This window comes from Caloenas nicobarica, chromosome 1 (assembly GCF_036013445.1).
Source record: "Caloenas nicobarica isolate bCalNic1 chromosome 1, bCalNic1.hap1, whole genome shotgun sequence".
NCBI classification, from domain to species: domain Eukaryota; kingdom Metazoa; phylum Chordata; class Aves; order Columbiformes; family Columbidae; genus Caloenas; species Caloenas nicobarica.
Genome location: NC_088245.1, coordinates 125,750,684 through 125,767,956, shown reverse-complemented (window position 1 = coordinate 125,767,956; position 17,273 = coordinate 125,750,684). Strand labels below are relative to the sequence as shown.

Below are 17,273 nucleotides of genomic sequence, written 5' to 3'. Positions count from 1 at the left end.
AGCAGCACACATGAAGTATCATGTTATCCAACCCTTTAATCAACTGTGGCATAGCAGCCTGAAATGCTTGAATTTGTAAGAATGCTGGTACATATTTTAATAATAAAAATATCACATCTAGAGCCACAGGATTTTCATCACCATGCCATAAATACAGTCAAAAGCATTTGTATTTTATTTAAAGAAACAAACTATAAATGCAGGGTAGGTGGCGATATAATAATAGGCACTTAAAAAAAAAAAAAAAAGAAGGTAACTTTCCAGGTTTCAAATATCCAAAGGAAAATTTTGAATACCGTTTAAAAAACAAACAAAAATGGCCAGATTAGCTGATCTTCACACTGGATTCTGAAAGCAGCCTGAAAGCTATGTAAGTTCACTGAGTGACTTGGAAAATCAGAGCCTTAGAATTTTATGCATGCAGGCAGCAGACCACAGCCTGAGTACCAAGCAATTTGCACCTCTGTTTTAGGCTTCGAGCCCTTGTAGTTCTATGTTAGGCCCTGGCAGACAACTTGGCTGTTTGAGCAGAATTACCTAGTGTTCCCACTTTTCCTACCACAATCCTGCCATACCTGCTCCCTGGGCATCGGTGTCCGATGGCAGGGCAAAGTTCAGGGCAGCCTCCCCTGACAGGGTAATAAACCCTCCTGTCCAAGCACCGGTGCCAGCTTTACAGAGGTAGAGGTAGGATTGGCTGGAGAAAGGTATTTCTAGGAGACTAACTGCAAATAGCAAATTATCTATAAGGACTCTTACTAGAAGACAATCCTAGTTGAAAGTTACGGCTTCTTTCTGAAGAATAAAAATGATCAATCTAGTGTTCTGATCTACTAGGTACGTTCAGACCAAAAATGTTTTCTTTTCCAATTACCTTGTTGAATGTTACATTTTTCTGCTACTCTGAGAGGAAGAAATTCCAAGAAGCAATTAGTAAGAAAATAATATCTATTCTCTAACTTGAAAGTTTGACCCTTTTTGTTTGGTTGGTTGGTTAGGTTTTTTTGGTTAGGTCTGGTTTTGTTTTTTTGCTTAAAAAAAATTATGTATAGTCAACAAGACACAAAAGCTCTACATATGAGAACAGAGCAGTTTAAGCTATTTACAGGAAAAGCCTGGCCTCTTTTGCAACTTTATCATTAAAAAAAACATGGAGAAGTTCCTGATATGCTACCAGTGCAGCAAATTTCATATTAATAAACTTCTTGCTTTTCAATTCCTTTTGTCTGCAGTATTGGAAATTTTTCTCTTCCCACTGAGGAGCATCATTTTGACCGAGGCTAAAGCACTTGCTTATTTGGGCTTCAGTATCATTTCCCCCTGCCCTTGTGTGAGCAACGCGGTGGGTAGCGCAGGGGGGTAGGTTTGCTGCGTGGGTCAGTTTGTTATTGGGAAACATTAACCTTTGCCTCCTGCAAAAGCTGGACTGGGCCTTGGACTTCCTTGATTAGCTGCATAGTGGGTGGCGGCCCCCCTGACAGACACTCTACTACGGGTTACCTGCTATATTTAGACACGACATCAGCATCTAAGGCCCTGTTGTTTAGGTCACTGAATACAGAGGAAGGTATCCAGTGTTAAGTACCCGCATTACTATGCTCCCTGTGCCGTCTGTCCTGTTCCAGCATTTCCTGTGACTTGCTCAGTTCACCTCCCTCTTCTCTGTCAAAGTCTTTATTCCAGCTGGGAGTTTGAACCTCAAGAGGGAAGAACACAAGTCACATATGGATGCACAGAGTGTTCTGTAATTCTTTATCATCTCTTCTCATGAAATCATGAGCTTCAGAGTGACATTTATGCCATATTTTGTATTAAGAATCTGTTGAGATCAATGGAATTAGATGACTGTAAAATTGCTTCAACCATTTATAACACCATTTTGTTAAATCAAGGGACAGTTTTTCATGCTTTAGTGGGAAATGTCTATACAAAATAAGCAATTAAAATATTATGAAAGGGTTTATTGTGTGTGATACCAGTATTTAGCAGAAACCTTGTTTACTCTGGAACTTTATAATGGAACTATCATTTCTACTGACTGCCAAGGCTCTTGTTAGACACATACAAATTATTTTAGAAAATTTAAAAGTATACTGTGTTTTTAAAGGGTATGTTGTATTGTTAAAATATGTATTAAATTCCAAGAGAATTCCTAGAGTATGGTGGTACTCTGTAATTAGATTTGATTGCCTATGAACTTGATAAGTATCCTGTAATCATGCTATGATAACTATTACCTTATATTAGATTATGTAAGACATGGATGGTTACAAAGTCAGAGCATCATGCCAAAGTTAGAAAAGAATGGAAAATCTCTTATGAAAGAAGACCAAAACTCTCAATTGCTCTCATCCAGTTGACCTGAATTGTTCAGAGGAAAGATAACTGCTTACTTTTATAAAACTATACTAGATATATCCTAGACTGGATATCTGAAACTGGTTGAAGACTTCCAGTTGCACAACAAAAAGTAGCTGCAATGTGCAACTATCACTTCTGCTTGGAATAATGTGGTTTCTTCCATCACGGAAGAGTACACAAAGCCATATAATGAACATAGGCCACGTGCAAAATATTTGCACTGGACTTTCTGTTTTTTCAGAAAATTTTAGCTGAAAATTACCCAATTTACAAAAAGCAAGACACTGCTCTTTTATTAGATCAGTGCTAAAGACTGCCTTCGAGACAAGTCCACATGCTCAGCTGGCAAAACTGCGTGATACAATTTTTTCTTTAAACTTCAACCTTTTCAGGAGAAAATTTTAATTTTTTTTTTCTCAGTAGAACCAAGAAGTAAATGCAAACAAACAAAGGTGAATTAAAAAATAAACTGTATTAAGGGTTTTGAACGCTTGGGCAACACTGTCAACTATATAGCTTTTGTGGATATAGAATGCTGATGTTCATATGACAAGGCAAAACACACTTAGTCATGTGAGCAAAGTAAAAAAAAATACTGAAAACTGTCCTTTTGTGTCGCCCAGCAAAGATTTTAATTAGAACAGCTCCTTCAACCTGTTTGAAAAAAACAGGCAGAACTGCTCAGGCTCTTTCTACTTCTTCGTGAACTGCTTTTGTGTATCATCTTCCAACATCTTTCATAAATGGATTCCAAACAAAAATCTACATAAACAGTGCATATGTCTGGTAAAGATATCCATACATACATGCAGTTACAGAATAGCCTATAACAGGATCTCTTAGTGTCTAGTTGCTGGATTCTGTAGAAAGTTTGTCAATGTCACAGTGAGTTATTCAACAAAATACAAGGAAAAATCAGACTTTGTTGAAAATCAGGCATAGCAGGACAGACCGCTAGTATGACTGAAACCTGTGGCTTTTGTACGAGCTTTTTGAACAAAATCAGAGATGTTCCTGTGCATATTTTGACAGCACAGGAAAGTGAGGGGAGATGACACTGAAGCCCAAAATAAGCAGGATTAAAAGTAGCAACTGTTGCCATTAAATATAACTTTATTTTGGCAGGGGTGTTTTTTTGCTTATGTAGCAGGTATGCTTTTATATATATTAATTTATGGATGGGCAAGATACTTCATGAAGTAACAAGCTCAGGCTATCCTAAGGAGAATTCAAGTATGGCTGGTGGCTTCTGAGTGAAAATAATACATACCAAAAATTGAACTTTATTAAGGCCCGTTGTAATTATTCACCTGGGTAAACCACCAAACTCTTACCAAAAAAATAGTAGACAGACTTCATGGATGAAAAGTGCTTTCTACTGGGAATTCCAGTTCTTTTTCTCTGCCATGGGAATGCCATCAGGGCAGACTCTGCAACACTGGCCATGGCGTGGCCACAGGGTTCCAAAAGAGTCATTCCAGGTGGAATGGGGAGCAGCGAAAGACTGCTGGGATAAACTAGGGAAAATGGAAATTTAATCCAGGATGGCTTAGAGGAACGCAGCTTTACCGAGACATAGGTCTTGGGAAGCATATGAGAGCCATCTGTAAGTACATCTCAAGTAAAACCGGTAGGACGAAGAACGACCATTTGAATGAATGATAGTTCTGGCACAACAAAAGACTATACAAATCTGTCTTCAACAAAACCAAGCTGGAAATGACAAAACTGTGTCTAATCCTTGGTGAGGCTCTGGGCCAGGCCTACTACTGAGGCTGAGGACTTCTGTTTTTCTTAGGCAGAACTGGGCAAGCCTGTGAAGCACAGGATTTGCTTTTGATAAGAGGGAACTGGACTCACTGATTTTGCAGGTTCCTCCCATTTCCATTTAGATTAATATGGGCTAGTCCCATATTACTAGTCATATGTTATTATTCTGGTACTCTTTTCTGTGGAAATATGTTAATACTGTAAATGTCTGCTGGCTAGTTGGAGATACCGCTCTGGAACACACAAGTTTTGCCTCTGTTTCTGCATTTGTTTTTCAGGAGTTTGCCCTGTCATCTTCTAAAAACGCATCTCTCGGTGGGAGCAGATGTATCATTCATTCTTTGCACTCTTGTTTATGTCAAAAAATAGGTTGTTAGACATGGGTAAAATAATTTCTCTGTGCTTTTGTGTTGGCTTGCATTTTCTTACGGGCAGCAAAGAACTGACCAGATTTGCATTGCTCAATTTTTTTCTTATGATTGCAGTAGAGGTGTTTGTTAAATACTGAATGCATAAGCCTGTTTTACGTCCTAATGGCCAGAAATTACTCATGGACAGTGTGGGTACTATCTCCAAAACCTTTCTTGGAAATTTCAAAATTACAAAAGAGCAAACCAAATTGTCCAGTCATCTAGTCATATAAAAACATAACCAAATTTCGATTTTAAAGTAAAAATACACTCTAAAATTTAAAAAGTTATTGATATAGTGCTTAATAGCATCAGACTAGATTAAAAAGAATTGTACGAACAGAATATTAGTCAACTGATTTTATCTTTTGTTGTCAGTTTGAGTGATAAAATATTAATGTAAGAAAAAATGACACTGAAGAGGAAACAATGATAGGAAGGGGTTTGAAAATCAGCAACTGGTCCTAAGTGGGAATTAGATACTAAGTCTCAGCATGACTAGATAATTTTTAGCTCTCTATATATATCTTTTGAGTGGGAAGCTGGAATATAGAAACTGAATGCTGCTTTAATTTTTAAAATTGTTTAAGCAAGCTAGATTTGCAGAAACTAAGTTGGAAGCAAAAGCAAGTTGTTTCTTGTTTGCTTTTTTTTTTTTTTTCCTTTTGAAGTATCATTGCTTGGGGACTTTCCTCCTGGGTAGTGTTCAAAATTGTTTTATTGTGACGCATTTGTTGTTTGCTGATCTCCCATAGATACCAGAGATGCTACTTTGGCTCACCCTTGCATTCTTGGGTTAGAGCACTGAGACTTCTATATTCTGTCTTGTTAAGTTTATGCTTATTATTTGGGTGGCTATATGAATGGTGCTATTGCTCATCCACATTGAAATGTAAGTAAAACCCCTTTCCTAGCCACTAGATTCATCAAGTCATGGATTGCCCTTTCCCTGGGGTCCCAGATTCTCTGAGCTCAGCGAGAATAAAACAATGTGCTGTGAAATAATCCTGCCACTGCATTTTTACTTTTAAAACATGGAAATCAAATGTCTATTTTAAGATTTCAGTAAGGACGCATGTATCATCTACAAGTACTTTCAGGGTCCATACATTAGTGATATCTCTGCATTGGGGTACATCTGAAGCCAGATTACCCCGCCTCCTGAATAAAGGTGTTTTTAATCTTTGTTTCTGAATACGTTTAGTAAAATTTAAATTTCCGGTTTATCTAAAGCAAAGGTTTACGAGATTATAAATAGGAAAAGTCTGAAGACCCGTGTTTTTCTTTTCCTAACAACTGAATTGAAGGAATAGTATACTACAGAGAAAAGTCAAAGTAGGTCAAGAAATAAAAAATAATCTACTTATATTGTGAAAGGCAATTGGATGTTCTTTAACTGGACAGTAATGAAACTATTTTAAGTGCTTCCTTTTGCTTCAAACAGGTGGCTCAAGCATGCTATTTGGAGTTCATTTACAGTCAATTGATTCATGGCTAATAACTTAAAAATACTACACTTCCTGAAAGTATTGTAGCCAAAATGTGACAGTCAAGCCTGAAGCCTGAATTAAGTTGCATTCCTTTTAAGGAACAAAAAGCATTGACATTCAACCAAACTGTATTTTCAGTATCTTCATTGAAATTCATATGAGGAATCCCAAGACAGAATGGTTTTATTTGCCATACTTATTGCCTCCAGTGTGCATTAAAAAAAATTAAAATCTTACCGCAATAATATTGGCATTTAGGCTAGGAGGTACAGTGTTTTTGTCTTCATCTTGTCTTTTTTGTCTGTTTGGGTTTTTTTTGTTAATTGCTGTGATTGTTCTGCTATCACTCTCACACGCACTTTGCAAATATAGCTGATTTATAACATTTCTGCTAACTAAGTATAGCTCCTTTTACAAGAAATAGACATGCAGAGAAACTTGAATATGATCTTGAGCAAATGACTTGCAGCTTGAGGCGTTGCTGGGATAGAACCCATCGTGAAATATTGGCTGCACTGCGGTCGGCAGTAAAACTCCTGTTGAGTCCAGCAGAATCAGCCCCAGTGTCCCAGTTCGTGGTCCTGTGCCGTTTAGTAATAAATTGTAATAAGCATTGCATCTATGAAGAAAAGAGTGTTTAGTCAACAGCTTGCTATGACTTTCCATTCCTGCAGAATTGGAGAATAAGAGCTTGTCTGCACTCAATTGACCTTTCTGCTCAGTGCTGCAGTTCCTGCAGTGAAAACATGCTTATGTATTTTATGGGTCCGACAAATGCATCAACTTTAGCATTTGTATATCATTGCAGCTGAAAAATAGAGTGATAAGGGAAAAATCTTTCTCTGAACAATCTTTAGGGATACTTTGCAAAGTTGACAAGGAAAGTTCAGAAAATCCTTACAAGGTTTGAAGGTTTATGTATATTCTTATGCAAGGAAGTCGTTTTTTCCCTTCCATGGAAGGCAATCACTAGGAATATTTGGCCGTATCTTGCAGTTAGGTGGGGCAGTGTGGGGGGGAATTCTTTAAGTATCCTCACAGGAATTAAGATAAATATTGTATCTTTCAAAATATATTTTTTTTCCTAATATGTCATTCAAAAGCAATATATATATATATTTTTCTTCTTCTTTTCTTATAGCCGCTGCCTCCTTGTCATGACTCTAAGGAATCTATGCAGGTGTACAAACAGCACTGCAAAATAGCAGAAGAGTACCATGAGGTCAAGAAAGAAATTGCTCTGCTGGAAGAAAGAAAGTGAGTAACTTTCCCAAAGTATTTACTGTTGTATAATCTTTTTGTAAAATCCTGTTTTAAACATGAGGGTTTCACATGATGTTTTCTCACCTTATACTTCTGCCTGACCCTCACAGTACAGCACAACACTTAGGACATTTGTCCATAGGATCAACTGGGGCCACTAAGGACACAGAGTTGTCATTGTTCTGGGCCCTCAGTTATATAGATGTCCCTAAAAACCTTCATTGACAACCTCCACATCACATAACAATCTAGTTCATATGATGTGAGTCCCCTTTTTAGTTTTAGGGATATTTTTTTCAATTCCACTTTACACACTTTCATGAAGAACATAATGGATTCTCAGTTAGGTTTAGAGTACTTGACAATATTAGGAAACATTTTCCTGTGAGGTGCATTGTCTCTATGTACATTGACATTTTAGGTGTACGTATCCAAAGTGCATAAGCTGGAGATGATTATTTTTCTTGTCTATGGCCTATACTCACACCTCTGTCATCTTTGCATGACTATTAAATGCCAAAGTGTATTCTGTGACTCTCGGTCCCTTTCCACAAGAAACCTGAGAAAGAAATTCAGAAAGAGGAAAGAGGGTGAGTAGTGGAAGCTTTTAACAGACAACCAACCCCAAGGAATAACAGTTACTGCTAAGTGAACTTTCTCTTTCAAATGCTTTTTTATTTGTACATTCACACCGAAGGTGACTTCAAGCAGTGTTGCCTTCTTCAGGGAGAGTTACCTCAGTGTCGATCTCTGAGACTCCTTGTGAAAATGAAGACCACACCATTATTCTTCCAAATGTTGCTTGAACAGAAAGAGCTCTGTTGCAGAGTGGGCTTTGAGTAGAAGGTGGACCACTGTATCTGTTTCATAGCAGTATTTGCACAGCTGACCATGCAGTGCAGCCAAATGTCCATCCATGGTGGTCTTCAGCTGCAGAAGTAAGCTGATGGGAGGGAAACTGGTGAAAACTTGTAGTCTTACAAGTAAGACGCCAAAGATCTCCTTGAATCCAGACTATTCTGGGTAAGAAAATGAGACTTGTCTTTATCGGAGTTGATGGCTGCAGGCACTAGATAGATAGTTGTTGCCTAAAGTGTCAGAACTAGCTGAAGTTCCCCCCTATGAATCCCCTTCCACTGCAGGACCTGTATGGCACTCATTTGCTGACATACTGGCACAAAAGTTAAAAAAGAAGAAAAACTAAGCAGAAGAGATTAACACCACATTGTCCCAGTGTTTGCATTTGATTCATCATTAGTTAAACTTGGCCAATCAAAAGTAATTGGTGGTTTTTAAAAGATGTAGAGAAGATAAGTAATTCAAATAATTTCACAATGATTTGTCAAAGTTGATTGTCTAATATAAGCTGCTTACATGTGTACTTAGCAACCAAGCGAATTCCGAGGAAAACGTGTGTTTGTCTTATCTGAAAACCCAAACAGAACATAAAATATTAAATGGTTGTTTAAGTGCGTAACTTCAGACATATAAACTCAAAAGGTAGCTTTAGATCATTTGGTTTTTAGGGTCTACTAATATAAATACATTACTATTACTGACACATCCCTGAATCAGTTATGCATATTTATGAAGTAAGCTTGGAGCCCTTGAAAACTAGACTCACATATATATTTTTGCATTTACTAGAATGAAAAAAAAATGCTGTTTGAACGCATTTTTGTTTATGCATTTTGTTTTATGTAGTCTGTGGTACTAGCTGAATTAGAAATATTTTACTCCGTGGGAATGGTAGGTACCTGCACAAAATTGTTTACCTGAGCTCTAAGCAACCTCTGAGCTGAGACGTCAGCCTCTCAGCAGCATTTATCCTGGATGAACTAAGGAGCTTCAGGCTGGCATTCTCTTTCATTCCACCAGTACATGTCAATAGCAGAACACTGTGAGGAAGCTTCCGCCACTGATACCTTTGCTGAACCTTTCTGTGGTTAGAAGATTTAATGCCCCAGTAAACATATGTGAAAACAAGAGTGGCTGGATAAGGCAGCAAATAGAATTATATTGTTGTGATTCTTATGTGCCTTCTAATTACATATTTGTGGCCTAGATATTCATATGCTGTGTAGCTGTGAAATGCCTAAACATGATAAATATCAGTGCAGCACCTTTCACCAACTTCCAAATCTCTTAATCTGAAGAAGTGGTCCTACAAGCACTGGGATTGAAGATGCTTAATTTCCTACAGGTTGGTGCACTGTGGTTATTTGATTTTGAGGTTTAAAAAGCTGCAAGTTCCAAATGAAGCTTTTTTCTACAGATGGGAACTACTTATGACTCCTCCCTCCAGGTAGCTTCTCCATTTTGTAGTATTTTGGAGGTCTCACGATACTGCCATTCCCCTTTGAGGTGTCTTTCCTTTCTGTAGCAGTCTGTTTATATAAAACCTTCCAGAAACTGAGGCCTCTTCATTTCATGAAGTTCGGTTGAAATTGAAAGGTGGATTAAAAAGGTATTAAGACACATACACCTTTACACACATGTAAGGATATACAACCTGAACACATTAACCTTGATTTTTTTATCAAACTAGAAAGAAAAGGAGTATAAGTGTGTAAGTGAAGGAGTAAGCAAAAAGTAAAAGAGAATTTTGGTCTAGTGATCACTGATTTTTATCTAAAAACATTCTCTACAGTTACAGTTTGAAAGTTAAAGGAAGTTTATGGGGTAGCATATGCTGAATGAAAAGGAGAAGAGTGGATTACAATGGCTGGGGTGGCATGCATGTTGAATATTCCATTCTCAGAAGGGAAGAATGCTTTGACTTTTCTAAAAAGTCTGATGAGATGCATAGCTTTCAGGCTCAAAAGCAGTTAAAGTCAAATTGAAAAGATGGAGTTTGCAGCTTTCTGAGATGTGCTCCTGTTGCAGGTGTCTTTATCTTCTTCTACATTTGAATTTGAATGTATGGAAATAAAGATTCCCAACTGCCTGATTCACCTGCTACCTATTGTCTATTTCTTTTAAATATTATTTTGATAAAATCGACAGAATTTCATCCCTTGTAATGGGAACAAACAATTTGTGCAGTGTTCTTCAGCATACATTTTTACCAAAGGCAACCCAAAGTGCTGCTGGATGGTGCTGCTGCCAGTGCTCCAAACTTCCTTTCCACAGATCAACGTACCTGTAGAATTTAAATGTCAAGTCCCACCTGGCAGTGTCTGCACCTGCGGTGCCTACTGAGAGTACGCTCTGCACAGAGAATACTGAAGACAATGATTGTCAAGAAAGGAGCACAAAATGGATTGAGCAAATATTGATTTGTTGGCTAGGAGGAAGAAATAATGTTAAGTTAATCTGACATAAATGTCCATACAAGTATTGGACCTTTTTGGTAAAACAAAAACTGGAATAGTATTCATTCTACTTTAAACAATTTTTGTTCCAAACTCCAAAGTTCAGTGTAGCCTTTTATACATGTAATAATACGTGTGGGTATATTTCTAAAAGAGGCATTTTTAAGAAATAGAAAGTTGAATAATGTTGTTTTAAACCGGCGAAAAATATTTGCTCTGTTGCAACTTTTCAAAGCCTTTTAGTGCTGATTAGCTTATCTCTCACTGTAGCGTGAGGATCAAGTATGGCTGAAGAATAGAAAGGCAGTGGTGTGCAACGACAAGGGTTGCTTTTTATCAAGGGAAGAACAGAGCTTATTTGCCCCTTTCTCTTGTACATAATGTAGAGGCAAGAGAAAGGAAGTGGGAGAGAAGACAAGAACTATTTCACAGGAAAATGGGAAATGTGAGAAAGGGAGATTGCAGGTTCAAAAAAGGGAAAATCAAATGACAAAGCAAATGAGAAGGGAAAAGGAAGTTACTCAGGAAAAAGACAAACGAAAGCAAGAAATGGAAAGAACTTAAAACAACATTAGGTAGATTTTTTTCTAAAATAAATAATCATAGCTTTGTTTGCTGTCTTCACTTAGATTCTTCTCATTTATGCCAGCAATATGTAGTATAAGGGACAAAATCACTCTGGAATGGGAGACATGATCGAAAAGAAAGAAAAGGGTGTGGAAGTGAGAACACACCACATTTAGGTCACAGAATGTAATTTAATTTATGTTCCAGAAACACACATGTATTTCCATAACAGATGGTTTTGGGTATCTAAGTTTGGGTGAAAGGGATGGGATGGCTGGTTATTTTGAGCACTTGTTATTTTGCTATTACTAGATAATGACCTTGGATTTTGTAGTTAAATATTAGAGTTGCCATGGCTGCTACCTATATCTTATATTCTTAGCACTGTCTGGTTTTCTCTTTTTCCTCCCCCAGGCAATTCTAATATAACTCTCCAGAAAATATCATTTGATCACCACCTGGTTTAGGATCACTCCTTTTCTTTGCCATGGATATGATTTCTTTTCCTTCTTTTACACATATTAGAGTAGATGTGCTGTGAGGTGTCTGCTTAATTTTGCAAGATCCTTCTATATGCTTTAGCATGCTCTCATGACCACAGGACTGTTTCTAAGGTCTCAATTCCAGATGGTTTCTCCAGGTACACTGTTTCTGGAGTGTCTTCAAGTAGTCTTGAAGACAGCAGAAGAATATTGGTGTGAAGCATAAAGGCAACCTTTTATCTGAAAAATTTTCCCATTCTAGACCTGATTTTTCATCGTCTCACATGTATCCAAAATACGTGTTACCTGCCAAATAGTGTAAATCACAGCTTTTCTAATACAAAGAGAAACTTCAACTTGCCCTATTGCAGTGGTGAATACTTATGGACCTTTTATGTACTGGCATCCAAGACGTATTTTTATTTACATTAAAACATGCTATCTCTTTGTTTTAAAAATTAATTAGAAGACTTTGGACACACAAGGGCAGTCTCCTCAGACAGCAATTACCTTACAGGGTCTCATGATTCCTCCTGACATGAAAGCTATGTCAGATATGGGAAGAGTAAATGACCTTATGGCCACCAGAACACACAGACACTGTTAGCTGGGAAGAAATGTGTAGTACCACAGATGCATGATCCTGAACACATTGTTCGCAATGAGAGAAAGACAAGTCTGCCTCTTTGCACTGTGGAAGGTGTTCTCCTTGAGTCTAGTCCATCTCCAAATACACTTATCTCCAGATAGATTTGTCTGCTTCATCTGTCACTTTTCTTGGTATTTATTCATTGTGAATATTACTGTAAAGGCACTCTGTTCTCCGCATGGTCAGTCATTAAGGCCAGGGCAAAAGGAATAATTTCCTGTAGACCATGCTGAGTTTCTCTCCTGCAGTGATATGGCTCGTGGTTTATTGGTTTGTGATGATGCAAATCACACCCCTCTTCCCTTCCCACCCAAACCCCTACCCGAAAAAGAACACTTAAAGTTTACATTACAGATTGTCTCAAAGCTTCGAGTGTCTCAGCACCATTTTAGAAAATGCCTTATCAATGCTGTTAATATTTAAACGCAGGGTAACCATTCACAGAAAACACAGATTACACAGTGCTAGATCTATTTGTTAAGCATCCATAACAAAGGCTAGATGGTGCAAGAGCTTAGTATGGTGTTCTTTAACCTCTGGAAGCTAAGTTCAAATCCTGGATTAGATCAGAAGCAAATGTTAGTTACTGTCCTCATCCTTTTGTGAGCTTCGTAAACCACACCATTCATAACATTTAGCAATTCCCTGGTACTCTAATTTTAGATCTCTATGGCAGGCTGGCAGTATTTGCCTGAAACATCACCCTACCCTGTAAACAGGTGTTGATCCTGATGGGAAGGGAATAAGTAGGTTCTGCTGACTCAGAAGTGGGCAATTTTACTACCTCAGTGCGAGGAAACTGCTTTCTGCAAGGGAGGTCCTAGAGTGTGGATTACAGCCATGAATATATTTTAGTTTTAATGCATTTATATTTTGTTTAATAGCAAAGCTAAATCCGGGGGGGTGGAAGTTATCTGTGCTGCTTGAGTATTACTGGAGAGCAGCACGAAAGCCATGCCTGCACATAGCCTCATCTTATCAAATTGGGGCTGACATTCATTAATAGAGCTGTCTGAGTTTGCACACTGTCTGTCTGTGCCACTCCTGGCTCTAGTCCAAATAGAGTAGTTAATACCTCTCTTTTACATATACTAAAAGTCCCCATGGAAAAGGTTTACTTGCTTTTAAGATGCTGGTTTCTTATTAGTGTATTTACTGCATCTTCCTTTAAGAACCTTGTAAATGTAAGGAAAGTAAGGAACAATGATTCTGAATTAATTTGTTTGGAACACTTCTGAGTCAGCAGTCTGTAATCTGAAAGAGCTTAATTTAATCCTTCAGTCGAGCATTGCACGAGTAGAATAATTGCAAAAAAAATATTGCTGAAGCTCTCTTTTGGTCCTAAGAGACAAAAATCTTCTAGAGCAAGGGTGTCAAACTCATTTTCACTGTATAAATGGAGGATTAATAACAGTCTTAAAATTACATTCGGCCCTTTGAAGGCAACCGCGAGGCCGATGTGGCCCCCGTTGAAAATGAGTTTGACACCCCTGATCTAGAGGAAGCCCTAAGAGAGTGACGTGATTAAAGCTTCTGGACTTGTAAAACCTCATTGTCCCTAAATGCATTTCTCACTCTCTAAAGCATACATGCAATTACTCCTTTGCGGCCTATGGTTGCATTAATAGGAGCTGAAATATTGAACTGTCTAGCAAGATCAGTTAATCTTGGCCCGTTTGAAAATGAGCTGATCTAGCATGGCCTGAGCAAAGAGAAATGAATCTGTTAATGGGTTGCTGCTTTTGAAATTTTTACAACTATATTGTGCCAAATGTTAATAGAATTTTGCTGAAAAAATATGCTTTTGATATTTTCTCTTGAATATGTGACTGAATATAACTTTCACCTGGTGAAAAGAGAGAGGCAAGGTTTTGCTGCAGCATAGCTGCTATGCATTACCTCAGTGGTATAACACAAAGCCAACATATTTAGCTACAGAAGGGTTGCTATATACTGCAACTTTTGGATGGTTTAAAATTGCTGAAATGTTCTGCTAACTCTTCCCTTCTTTTTTTTTGATGTGGGAAACACAGTAGGGAGAAATAAGCGTGCCAGGGGTCTCTTCTAACTTGTGACTCCTTGAACTGCAGTAACTGTGCCTGTAACAGCCAGCTAAACCATGGGCAAACTGTGCTATTACTGAAAGCTGTAGTAAAGGCAGAGGAAGATCAAACCGATCCTAAAAGAAAGCCAGATCGGAGTGGATTTCAAAATCCAGGTGCTTACAATTTTGCTGCTGTAAGCAGTAGCTTTGCAGCTCTAAGTAATGCAGATGATCAGCAAATACTGAAATGTTAACATTTCATGAATACTCTGACCTGTGGTGATAGAATTACTAATCTGTAGGAATTTCCTGTCTGAAAGCATGAGTCCAGCTCAACAACAGGGCTCCTTTAAGGACTGCAGTAAAAGCTGTCCCCTTTGAAGGCATCGCATCTTCCCACTGCTGATCTGCAAGCATTGTTTTGACGTGACTGAGAAATAAAGTCACAGGGCTATGAACAGTTAAAGATTAACTAATCTCTGTGATAGAATGATCAAAAGAACTGAGAACCTTTTAGAAGAGACTTCCTGTAACAGGGGCGAATGAATGGTTTGACTTAAAGGGGAAAAAAAGCAGAGGCCAGGCTGGCCTGCTGGGTAACTAAGTAGAGAGCAATTAGATACCCTGCGAGCTACTCATGCCTTCAGTGTGTTTTGTTTTAAGACCTCTTTAATCTTAACTTGTGCTGAGGTAATTTCAGTTGATACTATACAGGAGACTCCGACTCTGGGAATACAGGGCACTGTGTGACTCCATCCAGAAGGATTTAACACCTTCAATTGTCCTGTGTCTGCTCTTGGAAAGACCAGGAGGGGTCAGGTTTGCATCTCTATCACTCTTCCTCAGCAGCAGGGCTAAGGTCTGAGCATAAACACATTATAGAAACATTATATGTAGTTCAGATTCATGTGCCTAGTATTTACTATAGGGTGTTTCAAACCCAATCTCAAAGCAGTAGTGATTTCACATTAGGTCTATCTTTTTGAAACACTCTGTAGAATCATTTTTCTTTGTAGCAGAGGAAAGGAAACTAGGAGTACTTAACAGAATTTACTGATAAAGCTAGCCAACTGAACAAAAAACCCTCGCTGTCTCTCAAATATGTTTGGTATTGAGAGAAAAATAAATTATTATTCTTCGTGCAAAATACTAGCGTGTGATCTCCAGGAACTTGATTCTATCGCATGAACTGCATGTTCAACTCTTGCTGAAGTTGAAGTTCACAGAATCATAGAATAGTTTGGGCTGGAAGGGCCCTTCAGAGCTCATCTAGTCCAATCCCCCTGCCATGAGCAGGGACATCTGCAACCAGATCAGGTTGCTCAGAGCCCCGTCCAGCCTGGCCTGGAATGTCTCCAGGGATGGGGCAGGGATACTTGAAGGTCCTCAGCGTTTCACAGGTTTGGTCACTGAACATCAGATCTCTCTGAGATTTTGGCAGCTTCGTCTTTTAAAGGAAAAAGGCAGACTCTAATAAATTAGTTTTCTAGGTCTTTGTTTCACAAGAGCTCAAGTAATTACCATGTTAACCACCAGCATTAATCTAACAAACAACAACAAGTTTTTGCATACTGCCATTTTTAATTTTTTTTTTTTTCATAATCATCAGAAAGGAGCTGATTGCCAGGCTGGAACAAGTGGAAAAAGAAAGCATGGATGCTGCTCAGCTGGCTAAGGAGTACGCAGAACTGACAGAGGAGAACCGAACACTGAAGCTGGCCCAGACACAGTGTGTAGAGCAACTGGAAAAGCTCAGAATACAGTACCAAAAAAGACAGGGGTCCTCATAACTCTCAACTAGCTTATATGAGGCAGTTAATACAGGATTGGTCCTGTGCTGTAAGAGATTTTAAAATAAAGGTCTGTTTAATATGTTATAATACTTTACTACAGATACAGAGTATGTAGAAGTCTATATTTGATTTAATGTCTGCCAGCCAGTAGCTTAATATAATGGATATTTCATCCATTATATAATGGATATTTTATTTCAAGTAACATAATTGAAGTTAATCTATCCCCATTATATGTTCTAGTAGATCATGTTTCTTTTCTAAACATATTTCTTCCAATTTAAGAAGATATGGACACACCAGAAAATGATATAAATAGTCTCTGTGTTGGGAATTTGGACCATACTAAGGCATACAGCAGGGACATTGTTAATATATGGAATACATCTATGTTAATTTTAGCTTGGTGAAGATTTTTTTAATTATTTTCCTCATGCCTAAAGTGTTTGGAAGTTATCTTGAAACAGATCTCCTCATGGGTAAAAACTACTCTATTATACCATGTCAACTTTACACTGTTGTATAAAATCTGACAGATTGCACGTTGAAAATTGAAGTAACATAATTATTTTTTATCAAACAAGTGTACTGCCAGTAATAATTTGCAAGTTATGAAATTAAAAGGAAGTGGATGAGATCAAACTTTCCTTCCTCAAGCATAAAGATAGCTTGAGAGACTTTTTATTGTACTTTTTGGCATGCAAGAAATGAAAAATTAATATATGAATACTACCATCATAGTTTCAACGGAGAATATGTCAGTGAAAGTACTGTGAGGATATTTTGTTCTTATTTTCCTGTCTGTTTTGAAACATAAGTGGCTGTAAGTAGGGACAGGAGTTCCATGATATACAAATAACCTGGAAGTAAAATATTAGTTGTACTTGCTCTATTTATCCCTGTATTTTCCTAGATCAGTTGAAAATTCTTTGTTATACTTCCATTTCTGTTCATACAGTATTTTTTTCATTAAAAACAGATATAGAAAAGCCATTTTATGTTCTGAATGTTCTTAAATCACCCTTTATTTTTAGCTCTGCTTGACAGATGTAGCTTGTTACATCTTCATGAGGCTGGAATTCAACTTGATGTGTCATTAGTACTGAAATGTGTCTTCATAATTGAAAACT

General features: G+C 37.8%; 1 protein-coding gene across 2 annotated transcripts in view; it reads left to right on the top strand.

The window, feature by feature from the left end:
- The window catches only part of MAP3K7CL (MAP3K7 C-terminal like), a 28,961-nt gene extending 11,888 nt beyond the window's left edge, over nucleotides 1-17,073 (top strand). For both annotated transcript variants that reach the window (XM_065653423.1, XM_065653417.1), the window contains exons 4-5: nucleotides 7,173-7,288; nucleotides 15,960-17,073. In XM_065653423.1, the coding sequence (XP_065509495.1) occupies nucleotides 7,173-7,288; nucleotides 15,960-16,140 (297 nt within the window). In that variant the 3' untranslated portion in view covers nucleotides 16,141-17,073. The remainder of the gene's footprint in view (nucleotides 1-7,172; nucleotides 7,289-15,959) is intronic.
- The last annotated feature ends 200 nt before the right edge of the window (nucleotides 17,074-17,273 follow it).